The sequence below is a fragment of the Triturus cristatus genome, chromosome 5_2, assembly GCF_964204655.1.
Source record: "Triturus cristatus chromosome 5_2, aTriCri1.1, whole genome shotgun sequence".
Lineage (NCBI taxonomy): Eukaryota > Metazoa > Chordata > Amphibia > Caudata > Salamandridae > Triturus > Triturus cristatus.
The window spans coordinates 887926566-887953963 of NC_140588.1; the positions used below are offsets into that span (position 1 = coordinate 887926566).

General features: G+C 46.6%; 1 protein-coding gene across 1 annotated transcript in view; it reads right to left on the reverse strand.

The window, feature by feature from the left end:
* Positions 1-27398, reverse strand: part of TBC1D8B (TBC1 domain family member 8B) — a 765078-nt gene that overhangs the window by 62202 nt on the left and 675478 nt on the right. The window contains exon 18 of the mRNA XM_085608029.1: positions 26111-26194. Coding sequence (XP_085464155.1) covers positions 26111-26194 — 84 coding nt within the window. The remainder of the gene's footprint in view (positions 1-26110; positions 26195-27398) is intronic.

A 27398-nucleotide genomic window follows, 5' to 3' on the forward strand; every position in this document is an offset into this window, starting at 1 on the left:
TCTTCATCAGGACAAGAAATAGGTTGGGGACCTGTAAGCGCAAAGAGTTTGGTGTCAGGGCAATGTGTGCGTCACAAGTAAAGGAAATGTTTAATTTCCCTTATGCGGCAATATAGCTCACCTGGGAAAGCGATTTAATTAATTGGAAATAGATTCCTCGTGTCTCTTATGCAGGGGGCCGACATCAACTTTGAGGGTAAATTCTGTTCAAATTCTGCAAAAATTAAAGAGGAGGGGCTGTTGCATGGATTAAGCAGACTACGTGTCAACGTAATTAAAGTATACCCGGTTTAAAAGAAAAACACGTACCTGTAGGACGGTAATTTTGTTTTGAAAAGAGGAGTGGTGCTGTCTCAACAATCGCCACGTACTGCGGACAAAAAAGGGGGGGGGCACTATGATTAAGGTAACCAAGAAGGTTAAATTAAAAGGGGGTAATAATCGCTTGCGAGATATCTAAGGACATATGTACACATTTATACATCAACCAATTTAAGGAACAGCGTAAATTAAGCTGTTTCTAGTAAAGGACTATCATAGCCCCAATATTACCATTTAAAAATGGGAGCCATACCGGAGGCTAATTAGACACTTGTGGCAAAATCGTTAAACAAGGATACTAAGTTGTAGGAATGCCGAGCGCTGGAAGGCAACATTAGGTAGAAAAATTAAAAATTACGGCACAGGGGTATCACAACGTCTTAGTGAAACTGAGCGAAAGGGCCATTACGTTAATGAAACAACTTTAGAGGAGTTAAAGATACCGAACGCTGAGAAGCAATTACGGCACAGTTGTTTCACACCATCGTAGTGAAACTAACGTTAGGGAGAAGACTTACTTCAAGTCCGCGAATTGGACGTCTTGATCCGTCAAGGGCTCAGCTGCAACTGACAGCGAGCTCTCGCTAGAGCCGACTATATGACGTAATCGGATAGGCCGTGTACGTGCGGGGACCTGAACTGGTAGGCCGATCGGGAAAACCCGGGATGGATTAGTCGGAGATAGACTCGTACGGAGTGATTGAAAACAGAATGGGCTTGTGCAGTTTGAGGTACTACAAAGGCAGAGGACAATTTTATGCAAAGCAAATGAGAGCCAACCGTGTATCTTCAAATGTAGTATTTGTACATTGCAAACAAAGATCGTGACATGGGATTATGCACAGCGAATGAGAGCCAAACGTGTGTTTTCAAACGTAGTATTTGTACATTGCAAACAAAGTTTCATAGCTCGTGACACGGGATTTCCTCACATAGTCACTATCAATGAGCTTATTAACATAGTCAAACTGCAATATTACATGTGTCAGAAGATACGGATGTTTCAATTATACAAGTTATAAAAACGTCATAAAATACAAACTGGATTATCCCACAGTATACGTGACAATATCCCAAATGATTGGACTTCACGGTATACATTATTTTCCTTACCTCTTCAACTGCTTTAAGTAAGACATATCACTTGGATCTTTTCCCTCTTGCAATCCTGGCATATGTATGAACTTGACTTTTTTAGCATAACATGTAGGCAGTGTGTAATACGTCATATGCCATTATCATCGTCATGTTATTGGAATAATGTACATCATGAAACCATAATGTATACCGTGCAGTCCAATCATTTGGGATATTGTCACGTATACTGTGGGATAATCCAGGTTGTATTTTATGACGTTTTTATAACTTGTATAATTGAAACATCCGTATCTTCTGACACATGTAATATTGCAGTTTGACTATGTTAATAATCTCATTGATAGTGACTATGTGAGGAAATCCCGTGTCACGAGCTATGAAACTGTTTGCAATGTACAAATACTACGTTTGAAAACACACGTTTGGCTCTCATTCGCTGTGCATAATCCCATGTCACGATCTTTGTTTGCAATGTACAAATACTACATTTGAAGATACACGGTTGGCTCTCATTTGCTTTGCATAAAATTGTCCTCAGCCTTTGTAGTACCTCAAACTGCACAAGCCCATTCTGTTTTCAATCACTCCGTACGAGTCTATCTCCGACTAATCCATCCCGGGTTTTCCCGATCGGCCTACCAGTTCAGGTCCCCGCACGTACACGGCCTATCCGATTACGTCATATAGTCGGCTCTAGCGAGAGCTCGCTGTCAGTTGCAGCAGAGCCCTTGACGGATCAAGACGTCCAATTCGCGGACTTGAAGTAAGTCTTCTCCCTAACGTTAGTTTCACTACGATGGTGTGAAACAACTGTGCCGTAATTGCTTCTCAGCGTTCGGTATCTTTAACTCCTCTAAAGTTGTTTCATTAACGTAATGGCCCTTTCGCTCAGTTTCACTAAGACGTTGTGATACCCCTGTGCCGTAATTTTTAATTTTTCTACCTAATGTTGCCTTCCAGCGCTCGGCATTCCTACAACTTAGTATCCTTGTTTAACGATTTTGCCACAAGTGTCTAATTAGCCTCCGTTATGGCTCCCATTTTTAAATGGTAATATTGGGGCTATGATAGTCCTTTACTAGAAACAGCTTAATTTACGCTGTTCCTTAAATTGGTTGATGTATAAATGTGTACATATGTCCTTAGATATCTCGCAAGCGATTATTACCCCCTTTTAATTTAACCTTCTTGGTTACCTTAATCATAGTGCCCCCCCCTTTTTTGTCCGCAGTACGTGGCGATTTTTGAGACCGCACCACTCCTCTTTTCAAAACAAAATTACCGTCCTACAGGTACGTGTTTTTCTTTTAAACCGGGTATACTTTAATTACGTTGACACGTAGTCTGCTTAATCCATGCAACAGCCCCTCCTCTTTAATTTTTGCAGAATTTGAACAGAATTTACCCTCAAAATTGATGTCGGCCCCCTGCATAAGAGACACGAGGAATCTATTTCCAATTAATTAAATCGCTTTCCCAGGTGAGCTATATTGCCGCATAAGGGAAGTTAAACATTTCCTTTACTTGTGACGCACACATTGCCCTGACACCAAACTCTTTGCGCTTACAGGTCCCCAACCTATTTCTTGTCCTGATGAAGACCCCCTTTGATGCATACTAATTGGCACAACCATATTGGGTCGAAACGTCGACGTTACCTGTCCTATGCGTCCGTGCAAATCCACATATAGAACAAGGAAATCACAACTTATAGTGGCCTATGTACTTCAAGCCGGATCTGTTTGTTTATTATTTCTATGTATTGTCCATTGTACATATCTGTTATATGTGATTTTTTGTTCAAGCAATCACTGTTTCACAAATTGTTTCATTTTGTATGTGTTCTGGTTGGTTCACCCAGTAAACACTTTGGTGTTTTCATTACAATAATTAATACTATTCCATCAAGTAACACAAATTCAGTTCTGTTTCTTTGGGTCGGTGTGTGTCCTGTACAGTTCTAAAGTGTATTCAGTACACGTCTAAGCTAGTTTGCTTACTTCCCGACAGAACCATTGTTTTTACTTTCAATGTGAAAGGCAGTCACAACCTTAGGAAGGAAGGAAGGGCGAATGCGGAGCACAACCTTGTCTGGATGGATAGAAAGGAAAGGAGGCTTAGAAGAGAGAGCCTGGAGCTCACTCACCCTTCTAGCAGAGGTGATGGCTACCAGGAAAGCAGTCTTAAGCGTCAACAGACAAAGAGGACAATTATGAAGTGGCTTAAAGGGAGCGCACATCAGATATGTCAAAACAAGATTCAAATCCCACTGAGGCATTACGAAAGGGACAGGAGGAAACATGTGAGTAATGCCCTTAAGGAATCGAGAAACAACAAGGGATTTGAAAAGAGAAGGCTGATCAGGAAGCTGGAGGAAGGCAGAGATAGCAGAAAGATAACCTTTAAGAGTGCCCAGAGCAGAGCCCTGCTGGGCCAAAGAAAGAAGGAAGAGAAGAACCTCAGAAAGATGGGCGGAAAGAGGATCCACAGCCTTTGCTGTGCACCATGCCACAAATTTGTTCCACCTACAGGCGTATACCGTTTTAGTGGAGGGACGCCTGGCAGAATCACATCGCAGACGTCAGGAGGCAAGTCAAATGGCATGAACTGTCGCCGCTCAATCTCCCCGCATGAAGGTGGAGACTGGACAGGTTCTGCTGCGACAGAAGGTCCTCCTGAAGAGGCAGTCGTATCGGGGGATCGATTGACAGACTGAATAGCTCGGGATACCAGTGCCTTCGTGCCCAATCCGGAGCCACCAAGATGACTTGGGCCCGGTCGCGCCTGATCTTCTTCAGCACTCTGGGCAGAAGTGGTATAGGCGGAAAGGCGTACAACAGACCGCAAATCCACTCGCGACGAAAAGCGTCCCAGAGCGAGAGCCGCCTTGGAAACTCCAACGCGCAGAACTGCTGACATTGCGCGTTCTCTTCGGTGGCGAATAGATCTACACAAGGGTCTCCCCACTGCCGAAAGAGGCCTTGCGCCAAGTCCGAGTTGAGACGCCATTCATGATCCATCATGCACTGGCGGCTGAGTTCATCTGCTCTGGCGTTCAGAGAGCCCGCCAGATGTTGAACCACCAGGGTGATGCCCTGATGTTCCAGCCATGTCCAGAGGCGAAGGGCCTCCTGACATAGGGTCCACGACCCCCCCCGCACTGTTTGTTGCAATACCACATGGTGGTGGTGTTGTCCGTGAACACCTGCACCACACTTCCCTGGACAATGGGAAGGAATGCCTTCAGTGCAAGTCGGATCGCTCTCAGCTCCAAAAGGTTGATATGGAGCAGAGACTCCGCCGGAGACCAGAGTCCTCTGATCTCCGCCTCCCCCATGTGGCCCCCCCATCCCAGGAGGGACGCATCCGTCACCACTACGTGCTCCGGGTGGGGTAGGGAGAGGGATCTGCCGCTGACCCAATCGCGGTTCGTGAGCCAGCACTGCAACTGTTTTGCAGTGCCCTCTGAGATCAAGACATGGTCGGACAGGTTGCCCCGATGCTGGGCCCACTGAAACTTCAGGTCCCACTGCAGAGCCCGCATTCGCCACCTGGCGGGATGCACTAACAGGATGCAGGAGGCCATCAGACCCAGAAGCCGCAGCACCAACCTGAACGAAACCCGGGATAGAGACTGAAAGATGGGAATCAGAGCCTGAATATCCCGGACCCGCTGCTCCGGAGGATAAGCCCGGAACTGCGCCGAGTCCAGAACCGCCCCAATGAAAAGGAGCTTCTGGGAGGGACTCAGATGCGACTTCGGCACGATGATGGAGAACCCCAGCAAATGCAGGAGGTCGAGCGGAGTCTGGAGGTGGGAGACGACTTGCTGGGGCGAGCCCGCCTTCAACAGCCAGTCGTCGAGATAGGGGAAGACCGGAACCCCTGATCTGCGCAGATGAGCTGCGACCACCGCCATCACTTTCGTGAACACCCGAGGGGCACTGGTGAGGCAGAAGGGGAGCACCGTGAACTGAAAATGCTCCTGACCCACCGTGAACCGCAGGTAACGTCGGTGGGCCGGCAGGACGGGAATGTGAAAATAAGCGTCCTGCAAGTCCAACGCTACCATCCAGTCTCCTGGATCCAGGGCAGCCAGAACCTGAGCTAGGGTAAGCATCTTGAACCTCTCCTTCCGGAGGAAGGCGTTGACGCTCCTGAGGTCCAAGATAGGGCATAGACCCCCTTTGCCCTTCTTGGGAACCAGAAAGTAGTGGGAATAGCAACCACAACCTACTTCTGGACCAGGAACGCGCTTGACGGCCCCCTTGGCAAAGAGGGCTTCAACTTCCTCCCGTAGAAGATTTAAGTGATGCAGTGGCACTGCTGTGGCATGGCTGGAGGGGTCGTCTCGAAGGGGAGGGAGTAGCCCCTTCAGACAATTTGCAACACCCACCTGTCCGACGTGATGGAACACCAGTGGAGCAGGTGATGGCAAACTCTGACTCCCACTGGCGTGGAATGGGCCTGAAAGCACGGACTAGGAGGGCTTTGAGGCGGATGCTGCCGGGGTTGATGTGGACTGACCGGCACGTTGACCCCCGGTACCGCCTCGGCGGAATCCACGTCCGCGTGCAGGTTGGTTCTGCGGCCGGTGGCTAGGCGGACGTGAGAGGGCACCCCTTCCTTGGCCACGAAAGGGACGAAACGCGGAAGTTTGTGGTCGCGGCCCGAGAGGCCCAAGGACTTGGCCGTAGCCCGGGAGTCCTTGAAGCGCACCAGAGCACTATCCGCCTTTTCACCAAAAAAGCGAGTGCCATCAAAGGGCATATCCATGAGGGAGCTCTGGACATCCCCTGAGAAAGACGTGGACCACAGCCAGGCGTGGCGGCGGAGCGCCACCATGGTTGACATCACCCTACCCAGCGAGTCCGTAGTGTCTAGTCCACATCGAATAGCATGTCGTGCTGCATCCCGCCCGTCGGCAAGAGCCTGGGCGAACCGTGTCCGGGCCTCCTCCGGACACTGGGGCAGCATGTCCTCCACCGTATCCCACAGAGAGTGAGAATAACGGTCCAAGAGGCAAGCGGTGTTCAAGGACCGCAGTCCCAAACTAAGGGAAGAGAACAGCTTCTTACTGAACTGTTCCAGCCTCTTGGATTCCCGATCTGGGGGAGCGGACGGGAAGGAGGATTGGGAAGAAGAGGCCTGGATAAACAGGCTCTCGGGTGTGGGGTGTTGTGACAGAAAACTGGGGTCGGCCAGAGCAGGACGGTGGCGCCAGGCCACGTTCCGATCCACAGGAGGTAGAGTGGAGGGCTTGGACCAGGTGCCCTTCAGAATGTCCACTAGTGCCTCATTGAACTGCAGCAGAGGCTCCGAGGAGCTTGCTGACGGTTGAAGCATTTAAGTAAGGAGGTTAGTCCTCACGGCCACAGCAGGCAGCTCCAGCCCAAGGGCTTCGGCTGCCTTGCGCAGCACCACGGAAAATGCAGCACCTTCCTCAAAAGCCACTGTCGGAGGAGAGATGAAACCAGTGTCCGGGGAGGTGTCCAGACCACTGGCATCCCCAGCTCATCTGCCCAGTCCTGAGATAAGTTGGCCTGCATGGCCAGAGGATCCTCAGACCCCTCCCAGTCGCCCCCGTCATCCGATTCCTGATAAACAGTGGGAATAATCGGAGCCGGATGGTAGATGAAATTGTCATCCATCGGCGTCGGTAGCGGCGCCGGACGGTGACGCACCGGCGCCGGGCCCGGACCTGGACTGAACCGGGGAATGACGTCGTCCGGAGACGGCGCCGGGGGGGGAACCGGTGTCGGTGCCGGCAGAGGAGGCGTCGTGAGGTTGACCGGCACCTACTGAGATCCAGGCCTGGGGACCTGCGGCGTCGGGACTGGAGTCGACGACGGCGCCAGAGCCGCCGGCGTGCTAGGTCGCCCTGTTGAGCCCGCGGGGCCCAAAGGCGCGCCGGCAGGCATCGACGGCGGAGCCAGGCCCCTCATGGCCGAGAGGAAGGCACTGATCTCCGCCGGAGTCGTGACAGTCCCAGGGACCGGTGGGTATGGGGACGGACGCGGCTCCTGCGGAGCCGCAGGGGTGGTACCACACGGACCCTCGACCGAATCGCGCGACCGGCGAGGGGAGTCCGAAGAGCGGTGTCGTCTCTTGGACTTCTTACCATGCTTCGACTTACCCGAAGACTTGGAACCCGACGAGCGGTGATGGTGGCTGCGGCTCCGCGACCGGTCTTTCGACCTCCTCCTGGACCGGGACGGTGAACGGCGCGGTGCCAAGTGTCGGAGCTCGAGAAGCTTGCGGGACAGCTCCCGCCTAGCCTTCGAGGTCAAGGCCTGGGAGTCGAGGCACGACTTCGCATCGTGGTCAGCCCCCAGGCAGTAAAGGCACCGGCGGTGGTGGTCCGTCACCGACATCAGTCGGTGACAGGAGTCACAGGCTTTAACCCCAGGCATCCTACCGGCACCAGTTCGAGTCGAGTAGACAAAAGAGTCCAAAAAGGTTTAGTCAAAAAGTGACTAAAGGGGTAAGCTCTTCCCGGATCGGCGCTGTCTGGCGCGGAAAAAAGAAGAACTGACGTCAGCGCGCGAGGTCGGCGTCTAAGTACTCCGACGACCTCATTCCGGTGCACGACGCCGACGACGGACGCGGAGCCGCAGACGACACCTAGCGACGCGCAAGGGGTTTTGCTGACGAAAAATCTTTCCGGATCCAGCCTGATGCCTGGGGATATTCTAAGGTGAGGAATCTAACTAACGTGTTTCTTTCAGATACATTTTATTCAACTCCTTCTCAGGAGAGACAGGACTCATGCTCACAATGGCCGCGGCTTAAACTTCTCTTATCCACAAAACAGGGAAGGACCCGGCCCTATGTTCCTCCTACCGCCCATTAGCCCTGATCAACACGGAGGCAAAGCTCTTCACCAAAATCCTAGCCCAGAGGCTTGAACCGTACCTCCCGGGACTCATTGACCCTGACCAAGTGGGCTTTATCCACCATAGACAAGGAGCGGACAACGTTCGCCGTCTAGCCCACCTGGTGAAAAAAGTCCACCAACTCAATTTACCCGCTTGCCTCCTCTCGCTGGACCTGGAGAAGGCCTTCGATAGGGTAGGCTGGTCCTTTTACTGTACCGACTTAGTTAAAATCAGGCTAGGACCGGTAATGTGCTCTAAAATAATAGCATCCTACGTTGCACCAGTGGCAAAAGTGAGTGTGAATGGCCAACTCACGAATCCTGTGACCATTCTGAGAGGTACACGGCAAGGATGCCCCCTGTCCCCCTTGTTGTTTGCCCTAGCAGTACAACCTCTCGCAATCCCAATCTGAAAATCCAATTTGGTGAGGGGCATCACCTTTGGGGGCCAACCACACAAAATTGACCTTTTTGCAGACAACCTACTCCTTACACTTACTCAACCGGACGTCTACCTCCCGGTGGTGGTGCACTGTCTTCAAGACTACGAATCAGTATTAGGCTTCCGGATTAATATGGCCAAGTCCTCGCTGCTCAACTTGACCATACTCACACAAGACTTCCCGGCCCGGCAACACTAGGCACCCTTCCAGTAGTCTGAGACTGCCATTGAATACTTGGGCCTAAATATCACCTCGAACGCCCTCTCTCTGGTCCTCAGCCAACTGGCCCCACTTGTGCCGTGCTATCCTAAATGATTTCCAGAGATGGAAACCATTACATATCTCCTGGCTGAGCCATGTAAATGTAGTAAAAGTTAATGTACTGCCACGAGTCCTCTACATCTTTCAGACCTTACCCACCCTGATCCCTCAGAATGACATCTTGCATCTCCAACAGGACAGCCAAACTTTTATATGGAACAGCCAGAGCCCCCGCATAGCCAATACAGTCCTAATAGTGCAGCGAGAAAGGGGAGGCTTTGCGTGCCCCGATCTTTTTGAATATTTTTGTGCTGCCCACCTCCGGTATATTTCTGAGTGGGTGGTCCGAGAGAGTGAGAAGCACTGGTTCCATATGGATCGAGCAGTGTATCGGCCACTGTGGGATTTGGCAAGGCTGCCCAAACACGCTCGCCCGCGAAGTGCATTTATCACAACCCCGACGTGGAAGGTTCTTGAAATCTGGGATAAAGTGGCACGCAAAAAAGATCTGACTTCCTTCCCCTCCCCAAATACACCGATAGAGCGCAATTCCAACTTCCCCCCACCACTTTTACCCCCCTCGTTCTGCCAATGGTCTGATGGGGAATGTCACACAATCTGGGACTTGCTCCAGGGAGGTGATATGAAATCCTTTTAACAGTGCAAAACAGACTATAAAGTCACAGATGCTTCACGGTTACAGTACTGTCAGCTATGCCACTAGGTCGTGCACCCCGGCAGCCATTAGGCCTTATTCCCTCTTTGAGAAACATGTAAGTGACTACACAGGATCGAAAGGCCTCATCTCTAGCACTTACCAAGTGCTCCAACATGCCACTCCAGCCAACACACATTCTTTCCAAACGACATGGCAGACCATGCCACAGGTAGAGATATAATCCAAGCAATGGGAGACTCTGTGGCGTGACATACCTAAAACTTACTGCAGCCTCTCCCTCAGAGAGACGGACTATAAATTGAGCTATCAATGGTATCGCACTCCAGCCCTGCTTTCTGTAATATACCCGGGAACCACCCATCTTTGTTGGCGTTGCGGGGGGAGAGGGGAGATTTCCAACATACTTGGTGGTACTGTAAAAAGTTATAACAATGTTCTGGAAGAAAGTCTTGGGACATATTAAGGAGATCCTAGGATATCCACTCCCACCCACATATTCCACGATTATCTCAGGCATTAGACCGCCAAACCTACAGGAGATATCTCACACTGACTGGAAGCTTACATGCTGCCTGCTTCTAGCAGCACGACAGCTCATAGCCCTCATGTGGAAACAGAAGAAGCCCCCCGCCATGGTGCAATGGTTTGCCCGTGTCTGGCACATCATTGCCATGGAACGACTGTCACGCAACTTGACGAAAACAGAAAAGAAATGTCAGCACCTGCGGAAACACTAATTCAATACCTCATGCGCATAGAGTTCACCTGCTTTAGCTCATTGAAGCTTCGCACACTTCAGCTCTTTAACTGAGCACGTCACTCACTCGGGCCGCACAGGAGACTTAACCCCACCGCCTCTGAGTAGCGCAACCATATAGTCCGTGACCCCCCCCTTACAGGGTACCTTGACCTGTCCTCAACGTTTGATATGGACTTTACCGTTATACATGTAGACATACTTTGGTTTCTCTTTTCTTTTTCTTTCCCTGTTCACTATATGCATGCACATCTCTGTAAGGTACCCTAAAGATGGCTAAATAAGTCTAAGACCAGTATGGCAGCACCAACCCCCTACAAGTATGATGCAATGCTATAAAATAATTAATGTTGGGTTGACTCCTCCTCCTTGTATCTCTGCATTTTTGGAACTATGTAAATGGTTATATGCATATGTTGCCACTTATAATGTGCTGCTATTGTTATGTTCGTTGAAAATCTAATAAACTGAATTTGAGCAACAAAAAAGACAAAAAACAATGGGAACGTATTTGGTACCTCTTATGCTTGATAAACATCAACTACGAAATGTTAAATCAAGCTAAAATACATTAATCAAGAACAGGTGGGCTGAACATCTTGTTTGTTCATGTTATCATCAGTCAACAGGTTAGCCACAATCAACTTTCGCACAAACATATATTGACAAAAATTATCGTTATGGGATACCGGAAAGCCCAGCACAGACGTGCAGTGCACTCTGGGGAAGCATACCACCAACTGCACCTCCCAAAGCCACCGAGAACAAAAGCACAACAGACAAAAATGGATCAGCATTTCGACACAGAAACGAACATCACCAGAAACTTTAATTAAAGTTGTGTCAACAAAAACAATTAGTTTATAGAATGCATCAGGCATGAGTTTGCTGTAGAAAATTTTAGTTTTACAGCAAATACAGGTGCAGGAGATTCAGGTACAGCACAACGACTATTGCATGCTATGTCTCACACCCATTCTTCTTGCATCAAGGGACTGTTGGCCATTAACAGTAAAGCCAGTGCTTCCTTTTTAGGGGATACATGGCGACGTCAACTGGTTGGGCGGATATCGACATTAGTCATCAAGTCTAGCGTGATGGAAGTTTACATTTCCCTGTCCCTCTCCTGCAAGGTAGGGAAATATGACTTGCATACTCTATAGCTAATATACCGCATATATCATCAACAATATTGTTGTGTTGCATTAAATGATTTATATGACTTAGTATATGGTGCAAACTTATTCAATTGGCGCACCTTGCACTAATTGTGGCAACCCTTATGGTGATTTTAGTGGTCTTTGAGAACCACAGAAAGCTCTGAAAGTGGTAGATGTGGAGAGCAGGTTTCAGGCTTAACTTGAATGAGTGTTAAGCAGCTTGTTTTTCTAGTTTAATCTGTAGTGCAAGATAGATTAAAAGAAACCACACAGTGTTTAGCAAAAATAAGTCTTTTTATTACAACACAATATCACTATCACATTTGTATATCTCCTACCCAGAGATATCAACACAATACACAAGAATACGTCAATAGTAATCAGGTAAATAGCACAAAACACAGTGACCTCCAGTAGGAGACCAAACCATACATTAAAAAGTGGAATGCGAACTGCAAACAGGAAGGGAACTTGGACCAGAAGACCCAGAGAGGCCAGGGACACAAGGAACCACCCAAGGCAAGTACCCAGGAACTTCACGGAGGCTGTGTGTAGAGTGGAAACACAGCCACGTGCCCAATAGAAGTCATTGGAGAAGTTGTGGTTGCAGTTTTGAAGAAGGACCCTTCTCTGAGGACCCTGAAGAAACCCTTTGGAAGACAGAAGATTGGCGGGCCACCCCACCAGTGGATGCCCCGGGACCAGGTCATCTACACTAGGGAAGTCGGGTGCATAGGGTGAAGGGATGTCAGAACCTGCCGTAGACAACATTGGACGACTTTGAAGGAGATGCCTCTGGAGAACACTGTGAAGAAGTCTGGTGGAATCCAAGACTGGATTCTTAAAGAGGAGAACCTGCAAACAGGGGGGACAGAGTATATGCCACTCGGAGGTGACCAAAAAGCACGGAGACACAATGTCCAGCGATGTCAGGAGGTTCTGAAGAGTCTACACGACCTGGTCGCTGAAGCTGAGGACCATGCGATGCTAAGGAAGACCAAGAGCCATGCCTGGGCTGTCCCACGCTGGATGTCGGTGACTAGGTGGTCAGAGTCCGGAGAGAGCACCAACAAGCCTTGGCAGCCGCAACTAGCATGGAAGACGAAAAAGGAGCAACATTGGGACCAGCAAGGTCCAGGGTGCTCACCAACAGCACGCGAGTCAGAGCAGGCCCGAGCAATGAGGAGCGCCCACTGACGCAAGAGGGACCCTAAGGAGGTCCTACAGACTGAAGGCACAGGAGTTGCAAGAGGACCTCGAGCAGCTCATGGTGCAAAGGATACAGTGAGGACGCTGATTTTTGAGAGAAGAGGTGCTGGAGGGTGCAGCTTCTTGTGGCCCGAAGATCTTTGGAGTGCAAAGCCAACAAGCCTTGGCAAAGTCAAGTCAATGCGGTGCACATGGGATTGGTCTCAGCGGTTCAGGCGAGGAAAACTGGCCTCAGAATTGCAGAGAGGACTGGTTAGGCCTCGAGGGAGTTGCTGAACCACCAACTGTGTTGCTGAGACTCGGGAAGTCCGCAGGACGACAGGAGCAGCAGACCAGTCAGCTTAGTTGTAGTGTCTTTGGTGTCCTTGATGACCACAGGTCTTTTGAAGAACCCGGATGAAGCACAGACAAAGACGAAGAATACTTGGCGACAGTGAGACAAGGAGCAGCAGGAGCCTTTCTTGGTGTAGTATTGGTTGCAGTCAAAGTGCAACGAAGTCGAAGTGTCCAGACGATTGAAGAGCAATATAGTTTCAGGTTTGAGTCTTTTCCCACACCGAATCTAAGGACCCACCCACAGGGGAGCCTTTAAGTACTCCAAGGAAAGGTTTGGAACAACGCTGGGTCCCTCCCAGAGGAGGTGCTGGACAGAGGGGAGGATACTCCCATGTCCAGTTGCACGCTAGAGCAGGAACCAATGGTTCCTGAACTGGCTCAAACTGGAGAATGCAAAGAGGGCACCAAATGTGCCCTTGAAAGCAGTCTAGTGGCACTGGCAAGCGCCCCCACCCCAGCCCAAAACACTAAGTCCTGTTTGGGAGGTGGTCACACCTCCCTGTAACAGGAAACCAATTGTTCTACCTTCCCCTGTTCAAGCTTGGCTCAGCAGCAGGAGGGCAGAATTGTGTCTGTGGTCGGCAGCAGCACTAGCTTGCTTGCAGACCCCGAAAGGGAGTACAGCGGGGTCCCCTAAGGAGCCCACCAGTACATGGAATCATACTTCCAACACTGGAATCAGTGTCGGGTTATGATTCCAACATGTTTGATACCAAACATGACCAGGTTCGGTGCAGGCACTATATAGTTAGACATCTCATAACAACTGGTGTCCACTATATGTCTAAAAATGATAGACCGCCTCAGTCTGGAGAATCGCCTTCAGCATTTGTAGGGGTGTCCTGCTCATGCAGGGGCACTCTCACACTAATAACCAAGCACCCTTCCCTCAGGACCGAAGAGCCTGCCATAGGGGTGACTCAAAGGTTTTAAGTGCAGTGACTTGTGATTTAAGGAAACTTATCTGTCATTAGAGGTGCAAGCACCAACTCACACAGGTTGCAATGGCAGGCCTATAGTCACAGTTTAAGAGGACTCCCATGGGTGGCATAATACATGCTGCAGCCCATGGGAGACCCCTGGTGTACCTATTGCCCTGGGTGCCTTAGTACCATATGCTAGGCATTACAAGGGTACACCAGTAGCCAATTGTGGAGGAACCAAAATACTCCCCATGTCAATATAGGGGAGAAAGCACAGTTGCTGGGGTCCTGATTAGCAGGATCCCAGCAGACTAGGTCAAAAACACACTGACACCAAGCTAAAAGTGGGGGTAACCATAAAAGCTGATCCTACTTTCCTACAAAAGTGCTTTATCATCATCATCTCAATCTTTATTTCGACACATAGTCATAAAAGTACAAACAATTTAGCAACAAGTACGATAAATAGTCCACATACACATACATCAGAATTAAAAATTAATAACAAACTAGATGCCTTGGACTTCAAGCTATAGTTACACAAAATCTTCTCTTCCTCCACATAGACACAAGAAATGAGGATACAGCAAAAACTATTGGAGTAGATAGATCTGTTTTGAAGACCCGATAGGCAGGCATGCATCGGGTAATCCCCAGATTCCTACATACAGACAGAATCCAACATTTCCTGATTTTTTTGTAAGCAGGACAAAAGAATATTACGTGTAAATCAGTTTCAGATTCTGTGTCGCAGCCTGGACAGTTTTTAGGGGAGAGCGGCATCCATTTGCTAGTGAAAGCTCTTATGGGCAGTGTGCCGTACCTCCACTGTATATATAGTTTTCTAGCAAGGTGGGGTCTAATCTCGCTCACAGCCTCCTCAAAGTGATAAAAATCTTTGAAGTTTAAAAAAGCATGTGTTAAGATGGAAGATTGAGATTTGCGAATAAGGGCTACTAACTTAGCTTCATAATAAGAGTTATAAGAAGCTTCCGGGGGACAGTAGAACATGTTATCAGCGGGTCCGACCATAGTTGTGGGAAGCCTAGCGATGCTAGTTCCTTCTTCACATGCCAAGGGTGTCTCCCTGCATTTGGTAGGCTCAGAATTTCCATGAGTTCGTTTATATACCTGAAGCTCTGGAGTAGTCCAGATCCTCCGCCAAAATATTAGGGGCTTGAGGCCAAGAACTTCATCAATTGGTCGCAGACCCAGATCGAGTCTCAGTGGGAGTAAGGGAGTACTTGAGGGGAGGGCAAGCAATTGCCTTAGAAACCTAGTTTCTATGGATGTAATCTCCGGGGAACATTTAGTCCCCCAGAGTTCACCTCCATAGACCACTCGACCTCTTGCCTGAGCTTTGTAAATTTCAAGAGGTGGGGCGAATTGTTTCACAGTTTGATGTGTTGATAAATTTTATAATACCCCCGATTGCTTGGACTAATTTCAGTCGGGCCTTAGTTTGATGCGGGCCCACGTCATTGTTTCGTTTAAGGTAAGCCCCAAATACTCAAAAGTATGGACCCTTTCCAAAGCAATTCCACCTATACATGGATTTGAGCGTGTCGTAATTGATGGATTAAAAATCATAAATTTTGTTTTAAGGGTATTGATTTCTAGACCCTGCTCCAAACAGAATGATTCAAAGCCATTCAGCACTCGCTGTAGGCCCATCGGGGATTTAGAAAGTAACATTATCGCTGGGACCCTATTACCCGCAAGTTTGGGGGCGTCGTTATCTGTCACCTTGTTTAGGTGTGAGAAAGCTCCATTGAAATATAGACAAAAAAGGGTTGGAGCCAAAACACACCCCTGTCTGACTCCCTTGTCAACAGAGAATCTAGATGTTAGTGCCCCATTCTTCCCACACCTAACTTGCGCAAAGTTCCCCGTATGAAGACGAATTATCATATTCAGTAAAGAGGCAGGGATACCCAACTGAGATAATACGGACCATAGTTTTGATCTAGGTACCAGATCAAAGGCCGCACGTAAATCCACAAATACGATATACAAAGAGCCACCCTCGACCTTTACAGTTTTCCAATATAACATCATAAGGCGGAAGATTTGGTCCAGAGTTAAAACATTCTTCCTAAACCCTGCCTGATAGGGACTCAGGATAGAGAACTCCTCTATCCAGTCCCCAAGGCGCTCTAAAATCATCTTTTGTGGCACATCTATAAGGCTTATAGGCCTATAGTTTGCCGGGTGTAAGGGAGAGCCCTTCTTGAAGATCGGAACTATTTCAGCTCCCAGCCAAGTACTGGGTATTGCCATACCCTTCTGAACTGCGTTAAATAACACCATTAGATAAGGTGCCCAAATCGTTGGTTCATTTTTAAAAAGATCACCAGGAAGTTTGTCCAAGCCGGGCGCTTTACCTGCTTGAAGACTAGAAGTTATGTCAAAAACTTCCTGTACCCGAAAATCGTCCCCATATTGGACTAGGGTAAGTTTGGACATTTTTTCCCCCTGGACAATACCGTTGGTGGAGGGCTCGCTACCATAGAGGGAGGAGAAATGGGCTTCCCACACGCTAGCAGCGATGTTAGGAGCTATAGCCGATATGGGCTCGGATGAGCCCGTATTGACAATTTGCCAAAACTTACGAGAGTCTTTTTTATGAAGAGCCTCAGTTAAGTTATCCCATTTATCACTATCCCACTCAGATTTAGCATGTTCAATCAATTGATTGTATTCCCAGCGTTTTGTCTAACTAATGCCTTATTATTGTTAGATTTAACAGCTTCAAGGAGTTCTGTTTTTAGTTTTCTACAAGCAGTGTTGTACCAAGTAGGTGTATTACGGCTCCTACACTCTTTAGTCACTATAGGGTTTAAAACACTGGCCAGAATAGTATTTAGCTCCTGATTTAGCTCCTCAAATTTTTTGTGCGTCTCAAGAGTGGGAGCATGCAATGGTAGAGAGCCAACAACTTCCAGGACCGGGATTATCTTTTCATATAGTTCGGGTAGTAAGGCAGGGTGATTAACTAATTTTTCCCACCTCAGCCTACGCCTGTTGCTGGATAAATCACAGCCTGTATCTAAGTCCTTGTTTTCAGTATTTGATACAATTGAGTTCCCCGGGGATAGAAGCTGGAGAATCAATGGGTTATGATCACTGTCTTCCCTTGATTCAACCCTGAAGTCCTGAATCTTATCCCAAGCACGTGTCTCGACAAATATATAATCCAACCTGGACTCTTTACCCGGTTTATTGTAAGTACACTTAGTGGGGACATCAGATTGAAAACGGCCGTTGCACGCCCTAATTGAATGCTTTAAAGTTAGGGCCGTGATCTGAACAGCAAGAGGCGTCCATGATCTGGGTGACAAACCCACAGCTGGGGGTATTGCCCAGTAATCATCCTCCTCCTGGATATCACCATCTATCAAGCCCAGTAGCGGCTCAAAGTGACAATTAAAGTCTCCCCCCATTAGCATAATAGAGCCCTGAGGAATAATATTTAGAAATGTAGAGAGCTCGTCAATGGTATTAGACTCCGCTGTGATGTTTACCGGTCTAGAGTAAACATTAATCAGAGCAAGCCGATAATCATTAGGCCATGCCAGGATCACACATTGCACATCCGGGGATGAAGTATCCACCACCGTCGCCTGGCAACCCAAGTGGGTACGAACCCAGATTGTCAAACGTCCGGATGGTCTACCCCTCCCCTCCCACTTAGCTGGAATCCAAATAGAGGCAAAACCACTACGGTGATGTTCGCCCCTTGCCCATGTTTCTTGAAAGAGGCATATGTCATGCTTATCTATAAATAGGCCCCAATCTGGGCACATTAGTTTATTGCCAATGCCGGCTAAGTTCCATGATAAAATTGTTAGTAGTGCGAAAGGAGGTAGAGCTACCGGAATTGGGGCCACAGTATCCACAGTAACTGTCAGATTGGCATCCCCCAAGCTATTGTGAATAAACTTGTCCATTTCGCCCAAGGTTATTTTGGCGGGAGGAGCTCTAGTTAGTGGATTCTTGGTAACATCAAAGCCCTCAAAACCACCCTTGCTTGCTGATATGGCTCTGGGAACTATGTGAAAAATATTATCACTGTCCATAGGGACAGAGGGTGGGATACTCAGTGGATCAGAGTTAATGTTTAGTCAATCTATCTCACTCAGGCATCTGAACCTATTATGATCCCTAAAATACGGGTTAGTGCTTGGGAGAGGATAATTACTCATAACCCCTCTTGAATGACTTCTTCGGCCCACCCTCGTCCACCCAGGTTCCAGGACCTCACCGAAGTGCTTGACATATGGTGGGTAAAAAAATGCCAATGGGAGAGTTCGAATCAGAGACTCTTCCTCTACATGGGGGCAGCCAAGAATAAAAGAAACAGCTCCAGAGTCCCTTAAGTTTGCAACAACACAGTCACCGGTAATACTTTTCTTAGTAGATCCCAGCCATGAAACCCTTCTAGCCATTATAATTTCACCCAAAAATTTTGGGGGAAGAGGTCTATGCTTATTTAGCCAACTTACTACTTTGTTTTTTAAAGAAACGTATGATTCATCTTTTGTGTTAGTAAGTTTGGGGACTCCAGCTAGGACAACTACCAGTGGCGCTGCTTCCGGAGGGAGATGTAATATTTGGCCCTTGCCCGAACCATTAACCTCCTGGTTTTCTTGGTCTATGTCCAAGATAGGCTTGTCCGGCACCTCAGGAGTAGGAGGGGGGACAACACAGTTTGTTACTTTGCAGACAGCCAGTAATTGGGGAAGGGGATTTGCCAAACTTGGAACAGCTGCTGTAGAAGAAAGGTTAGATATGGACTCTATTGGTGTAATAACATCCCTCACTCTTTCTGTGATTTGCATGGTATGGAGAGGTTCAAACCTTGGCTTTATGGACCCTTCTATATTTGCCAGCCTGAGATCTATTTGGTTCAGTCTGGCAATAAGGGGGTTCAAAAGGGATTTCAAAAGACCTACAGAAACTTGAGATTGAGAATCGGCCCTAACCGGTGTATCATCACTGATTTTCATAGTGTGAGGATGAGCTACCGGAGAGCTCAGGGTAAAAAGGGGAGCCGGTGGAATGATTGGATCTTTTATTATAGTGGAAATTGCCTTGTCTTTTGCCCCTCGGGAGGGGCCTGTGTAAGATGAAACACCAGCCACCCTTAACTTTTTTTTACCACACGCAGCCTGTGCTCCCCGTTTTCTTTTAGGAACAGCCCCCTCCATATTAGCTCGCGATTGCTTGCGGCTTGTTTCTGGACCACTATGAAGCCGTTGATTAGGTCCAGAAGGGAGGTTAGGACTGTTAGAAGGGGAGAGGCTATCGATATTTTTGTCGTATGGGCGTACTGGGACCAAAGACATATTTGCCTGTGGACAATCACTATGAGATACAGTCTCTAGCTGCGTTTCATGTCTATCAGGTGTTCTTGCATTTGCTATATGACCAAGAGATGATCTTTTAACGTTATCAATGCCATGCGAGAGACGCCTTTCCAGAATAGTAATGTCATTCGAAATCAAAGAGTTGGCTCTCAATAAGAAGCAATCCAAAGTGCCCGGTATTGAAGTACTAGATGAAAGGGCTTTACTTCTAGTCTCCCTAGTCGACATGTTCTATGTAGGGTGAATAATATAATTCTGGGTCAACAGACTACAAACAAACAATAAAATGGAATATGCAACAAAGAGATGTGGCCCGGTCCGGTCCTGCACGGTTTATAACGGGCTAAAACGGGCCCGCCCTTGGCCCGGGCTTCGCCTGCGCTGCGTCCCGCGCTGCATAACTATGCGCACGTTGTAATCTACCTGAGAGAGGGGGCGGAGCCCCAGAGTAAGAGGCAGCAGGTGAGTGTTTGCGGGCTGCTGGTCCTCGCAGTCCTGTGGGCTAACTCCCTGTTCAGCAGCAAACGATAGTCCCGAGCGGCTCCTGCGAAGCGGGGGCCGCGAGGCGTTTTGTAGAGTCCAACAGGGGGAGGCGGAGCCCCAGAGGAAGAGGCAGCAGGTGAGTGTTTGCGGGCTGCTGGTCCTCGCAGTCCTGTGGGATAACTCCCTGTTCAGCAGCAAACGATAGTCCCGAGCGGCCCCCGCGAAGCGGGGGCGCGAGGCGTTTTGTAGAGTCCAACAGGGGGAGGCGGAGCCCCAGAGGAAGAGGCAGCAGGTGAGTGTGTTTGCGGGCTGCTGGTCCTCGCAGTCCTGTGGGCTAACTCCCTGTTCAGCAGCAAACGATAGTCCCGAGCGGCGCCGGCGAAGCGGGGGCCGCGAGGCGTTTTGTAGAGTCCAACAGGGGGAGGCGGAGCCCCAGAGGAAGAGGCAGCAGGTGAGTGTTTGCGGGCTGCTGGTCCTCGCAGTCCTGTGGGCTAACTCCCTGTTCAGCAGCAAACAATAGTCCCGAGTGCTTTATATACCTGATGAGGCCGTCCAGCACTCCAACATGCATCAGTTTTCGGCTCCATTTCGGACTACATGGTTTGTCGGGTGTAGGACGTACATGGGAGGTGCCAAGTGCTTGTGGCTCTTATGGCATTCTGAGAGGCTCATCTATGTTTATTTTTATGCCAAAGCAATGGTCCTATTAGGTACACAGACCCAAGATGAAGCCTTTAATAGAATAACACTCTGTGCCTCTTCTAGTACATCACCACCTCCAACTGACTCCTTTTCCAGCATCCCATATTCTAGAACCTACAACATGAATTCTACTACTAAGATAAGCCGTAAGGCTCAATACAAGTAAATAGCACAAGGGAAAAAAACACATCTCTCTTCATAACACAACGTACACCATCACAAAAAAAAGACTAGAACATAAACAAGCCCTACACGCAAAAGACAAAACATCTACAAAGATGCACTAATGACTGGGGGAAAAAACTTTACGTCAAATCATAAAAGACAGACGAATGATTACAAGATTACACTCCAACAAAGTCATTACACCTTTTTTGCCTCTTAGCGGTATGCCTTTCAACTTTCCTGCTGTCTCCGTGGGTCCTGAACATCTTGGAAGTCTGTTCTAGCTGATTTTCTTGTAAACTCTCCAAAAGGCTTGTACTCGCTGCATGTCTCTTCAGCCATACCACTTTCCCCTTTAGAATGGCTCAAGATCCTTACCACACTTCCAAGATTCCACCAGGGTTCATCTGCCACCTGGACAACATTCTTGGCCAAGGCAACCATGCCCGTTTCCTTGCCATGTCTCACTTCTCCCCTCCTACAATACAATAATCTGTACCACATTGTCAACATTTACACTCGTTTCTGTAGCACACTTCATCTGAACATCGATTAACCTGTTCCTAGCAGGCTTTGAGAAAATGCATTTACCTGCATATGTACCTGCAGGTCTATATGTATGTCTACTGTGAAAATGATAATGCTTATGTAAACCTTAACCTGCACATTAACATTCTCATTTTAATAATCAATTACGATTTCGTTTTTGCACAAGCTAATATACATAGACCACTAATGCCTTAGAAACGTTGAATAGTTACACATTTTTAAATTAACTAGTATGCAGAGTAGTCTCGTTCTGAAGTTAGCACAATAAATGTGAAGAGATGATTTTAGAAAATAGGAGATTTAGGGCTAGCTGTACAAAGCACTTCTCGACTAGCAAACCGCCAAATTCGCAAAATCGGGCAATTTGTTACCACAAAAATGCTTTTTCTGATCAACAAAGCCCAAATTGCAATTTGGTACCTTGTTATTAAATCGCAAAATGGGTTTAGCGATTCAGTATTTGGAAGAAGAGAGTTGAGGGTCCCTTCCTAATACCCATTCGCAGAGTTGGGTACGAATATTTTGTGACCGACATGCAGTCGCAAAACATTTGAAATTTATTTCCAACTCAAAGTTGATGATAACCCACTCGAAATGGGAAGGGGTCCCGAAGGGATGCCTTCCCCTTTGGGACGCCTTCAACTTTGAGAATGGTTGAAAAAATATTTTTTAAGAGCAGGCAGTACTTTCCCATGGACCACTGTCTGCTCCTAAAAAATGAAATTTCAATATTTTTTTTTTTCTTTTTGAACGTATCACGTTTTCCTAAAGGAACATGGGTTGCATTTAAAGAAGAAAACGGCTTAATTTAAAAGCAATCGGAGACATGGTGGCTTGCTGACTCTAGCAGGCAACTATCCCTGTGATGGTGGCGAATCTTAGTGGGTCGCAAATTGTGACCTGCCTCATTAATATGCATGAAACTCAAGAGAGTTTTAGACATTAGGAAATCGCTATTCCTATCTTCGTACATCTGGCCCTTAGGGACTGTTATTGTTAACTGTATCTCTCTTCCAAGTTCTACTCACATTCCTTCCCAGAAGAAGATCCTTGCACCTGCTCATTCGTCTCTAGTTGCAAGTTTCTCTTCTGTCATGTGTTCTCCTTCCATTTACTTATATTGATCAAAATAGTTTAAATGTAACCAAAATTTATTGATTGTAGCACTTCATACCCTAATTGGTTAAGAATAAAGCTCTGGCTCATTGAAACAGCAATTGCTACGCTTCATTGTTGAATGCTTGCTGGCTGTTTTTCATAAACACATGCTCGACTTCTTTGCATTATTCCAAGTGTTGTGTCTTCTTTTAAAACTCTTTTCTTTTTTGTCTTTTACTTTTTGTTTGTTTACAAAGGTTATCACACCACCTCCTTAAACAGTACCTCACCAGAAACACTACATCCTCTGACTTCGCCCCCCACTCAAAGACCAAAATGGGCTGACTCCAGTAATACTATGAAAAGGATTCAGCCATTCCCATACAGGACATCAGCTGTTTTATTTTCTGGGCCAGAGGCTTCCTCTAAGGCTTTTACAAGAGCTGCAAAAGATGTGCCTGATCAGACTGGGCCAAATTCAGATAGAGATTCAGGTGGCTTAGTCACAAAGAACCAGACAAAGTCAGAACCGTGACATTAGGGTACATTTAAACGAGGTATCCATTAAGATAGAGATTCCAGGCTCAGTTGCCGGTTCATTTATATTTGACCAGTAACTGCAACTCGGATATATCTAACAGAGCTCAAAGTCATCCAAGGGCAAGGGATGATACCAGCTGTGGATCTGCTTGAGTCAAACTTCAATGCAACTCCACTTAAGGAAGGGTTAATATTGGACACGCCTACAAGCGCCCGTGAATCAGGCGCTCCAGAGGTGGGAAGATCCATCCAAATGAAGAATAAAGGTCAACTGCTGGCATTTCAAGTGAGTAACCTATTCGATATAGAAGCTACTGCAGACCTCATGATTTGACAAGGGCAGTTGAGAGGCTGGTTCTTCAAAACTCAGTCCAACTAGAGCAGGTTATCCAAGGCTAGCTGCTCCCTTTACTTCTATGAGCTTTATGCTGCTTAGCACCTAGACTTTCATAAAAGAGTTCGGGAGAAATCAACCTTTTCAGAAGATAAGCCCATCTTTCTCTGTGGATCTCAGTCAAAAAAAATGTTTTCCCCATTTCGGAATTTCCCAGGTCCTGAATCAAGCCAGTGCAGCAAAGATTTAAGCTCTTCTAAATTTCCTCTGACAGGCCGCATAAGTCTTCTTGCAGCAGGCACAGAGTTTTGCCACTTCTTCTGGATGCACACTGGTTGTGAAGTGCCAATAGGCAAGCACTGTTGTTTTAAAAGAGGCTCTAGAATGCCACATGTAGGTGATTCAAATGTAGTCCCTATAGGGTTTCCATACATTACACTCATTTTATTACAGTGTGATTTAGTTCTTGTTTTAGAAGTCTGGCTAGTGGTAACAAAATCCACAACTTAAAGCTAAGGAGGTCCTTTCTGTCCTCCAACTTCGCTCCCCTTAAACCAGTTCTGCTAACACCATCCCAGAAGTTCCATGCTGCAGTAAACACAATGTAAATAGATCACCTTTTGAAAGCAGCTAAGCAACAGTGGTGCTATTCTTTAACAAATATTAGGATGTGAATTCGATTCAGTCCCTGATTTTATATTCATCAGCATTGTGTATTCCCTGCGTAGTATCGGCTTGGAGGATGTCATGGGCAGGATCGATAACAATTTTGAAACAAATTGGTCACTCAGCCAAAAGGGTGCAATGTCTTTGATCTTCCACAAAGTTCGTGGGTACCTCATCAATTCCCATTGTCCACGTCACAAATGAGATGAAGGTAGACAGCCATCTTAACTAACAATAAAAAGTTCTTATTTGACCTCTACAGTCCAAATTACATATACACAATAATTGTGGTATGTATCACATTTAACAAACTCCAGATGTAGGTTAATTGTTTAAATTACATTTATCTGAGTGAGACATAGCCCCTGCAATATAGTTGTCTAGAGATCAGTACAGCTTCCTAAGCTACAAGACTATCACTTTGAATTGCTTGCATGGAAAACGCTCTGCTATATGATCTTATAAATGACCAATATAGAACTGGCAGAGTGATGCGCCTTTTTACTGTCACCTTACCAAGGGTCACTCATTAATGAACAGGTTGCTTACCTTCAATAACGCCTTATCTGGTAGAGACTATCTAGCTGCAGATCCCTTACCTTAGATGATGTCTAAAGCAATGTCACAGCAAACTAAGCAATGACACATTACATCTGAAGATGAGCATGTCACATGACTGAACAAAGGGGGGAATGATAAAACAGCGCTCCCCATTTAGATGCATGAATCAGACAATGTAATGCCTCTTAACAAAGAAGCGCAAGGCAGCATTTTGGATCAATGACGGCTTGTATGACTGTGATGACGTAAAGTGGATAAACTTAGGATGTGTCAAAGACAGAAAGTGACGTGCAAAATATCTTGCTAATTATATGTTTCAACAACAAGCACGGAATCCTAAGGAGAGATAGTGGAGAGGAAAAAGACAAGACTATACGGACCTTCAGTTTACGCTCTGCTTAATTTGTATAAAAAAAAAAAAAAAAAAAAATGCCAGGGCCTTTGCGAGGAGGCCACTACAAATGTCACCCCCACTGCTCCCACTAGCACTGCCAATGACAGTACTATCACTACTAGCCATCACACTCATACAAGTGTGACAATTCACACTTTAAATGTACATTAAAATGACGAATATATGCCACCCAAGCTACTCTTATAGCTTCGGGTGGCAGGTTTTAGGGATTTTAATGTACATTTAATTATTAAACAACAGCTGTTGTGCTCCTCAAAAAAATTAGACAAACAGCGCCACCATGTGGCAGGCTGCCATAAGAACCGATGTAGAGAAAGTGCGGGTGACTAGCAGCGGAAACCACCGGCTCAAATTAAGCACTGAGTTTACGGCTCTATGGCATCAGTCTTTATCGACTACTCCCTACCCCACTGGCTCTCTAAGTATCTTGTATCATTTATGACAAAGTTCCTCCTTTGGATTAGGCTGCCAAATCCAGTTTACAAATCTTCGTTACATCATAAACTATTTTATGCAGAAATTAAAATAATGGCATCTCTTTTTTATTTTTCTTCAGTGTCCTTCATGATTCAGACATCATTTGTTTTACAGCAACCGAGATTGTGAGCTTTGTCACACCACTTTCGTAAATATACAAGTCAGCAATTTCAAGGAACTCATCAGCTAGAACTTTCCATTCACTATTGGTAAACCAAACTTGCACTTGTGATATGCACATTTGTAGCAGAAAAAAGGCACAATAGGTGGGCAGCTAACACACGTTTTTGTGTTCCATCAGTCTCTGTTTTTGTGAGCAAGGATGCATTTTACAGCACAAACAATTGTTATCATGTTAAAGTTAGACATGTACCTCCCTTTATAAGTTATACTAGTGTAACTTGCATCAACATTAGTGCCATTATTTACAGCACTTTAATATATCTACTGGGCCTGTGCCACCTAAAGAGATAAACTTGCACTAGTTGTAGACCGCATTAATTTCAGCTTTGCCTTGGTATTAACATGCCCCGTATCACACTTTCTACCCCCCTCTTTGCAAAAGCCCCTAAATGAAAGAACAGTGATTACAAACGTTACAATGAGCAATACAATACCCAAAGGAATGGACTCATAAGCCTAATTCCTCATGCACATGAATAATGAATTAAGAAAATGTCCCCTGACCGTTAAGCTGGCTGAAACGTATCAGTTCTTCTTTGGACAGCTTAGTTCCTTTTGAAGGACTTAAAGATTCAACTTCAGTAAAGGCTGAAAGAAACAATTGGGATAAAAGTTCATACAAATAATGAAACATTTTAAAATATAGGGAAATACTGGAACATATTTTTTTAACTTAGTTTGACTATGGCAACATATGAAATGAACAATGCCACACCGGTGCGTCACATCTAACCCCCCACCCTCGCACCCCCCGAGAGTGATACAACTGCTTTGTACAACTTCCTTCATCTACTGGAGTCTTGAACCACAGTGCATGAATGATGATGATCCTTGTTCCAAACGGGCAGCCGGGCAAGCAGAGAATATCAAGTTGCATATTCGCCAGGCAGCCAATCATATGACCTTTTTTGTGCAGCAAGGTATTAGATTAGATGCAAATATATCCTAAAATAAAAGCCATAGATGCCCTTGAACCAAGTATGCAATCTGATGAAGGCAAAGGGGCTATGCTTGCACATAAAAAGATGACCAAATGGTAACCACGCCTACTGTACACAATATGCAGAAGAACTGAGCAGTGTTTGTCACAGGTGTGGCTTAGAGTCTGGTAAATAACACAGCTTGGCTCCACCAAGGAAGCAGGAACACATTTGCATGGGAGTTTGCTACATGTGAATGCCCTGCAACCACGTTCCAACCGCAAGCACAGAAAAGCACTTTAGGATAATTAGGAAACTAGTGAGAAAGGTGCACATTAGGTCAAGTGGGATGGGGTAGGAAGCAAAGTAAACTGGTCTACCTGAGAAAGATAAGTGAGTCAGGTGTCTTGGTCTGTCACTCCTCCCCTGCTCCCTGTTTTTATGTTCAAGTAGAAACCATATTTTAAATATGTCAATCATGGATCCCAATGGCTGTGCCTCATGTTTTACCCTACATTTGACCATGACCAACAATACCAGGGAGTCAGGGTGCGGCTTAAAGACCCTATCATCTGAGCGATGCCATTTCCACCCACCACTACACAGGAGTGGTGAGTGAAATTAGCTTGACATAGGCTGAGCGGTCCTGTTTTTCCACCATTATCTCTCTCCTTTGAGTTGTCTACCTGAAGGAAAAATTACAGGGCTTACAACTGGACATTAATTATTTTGTAATCCGGGTCTATATGCTCACAGGTTTTACTAAGGATATGGACTTGGGATGAAATTGTATCCCTATCTAACAAAAAATATTTTCAGCGCAAACATTGAATAAGTTCAACATCAGAACAAACAGTATTGCCATTCATAAC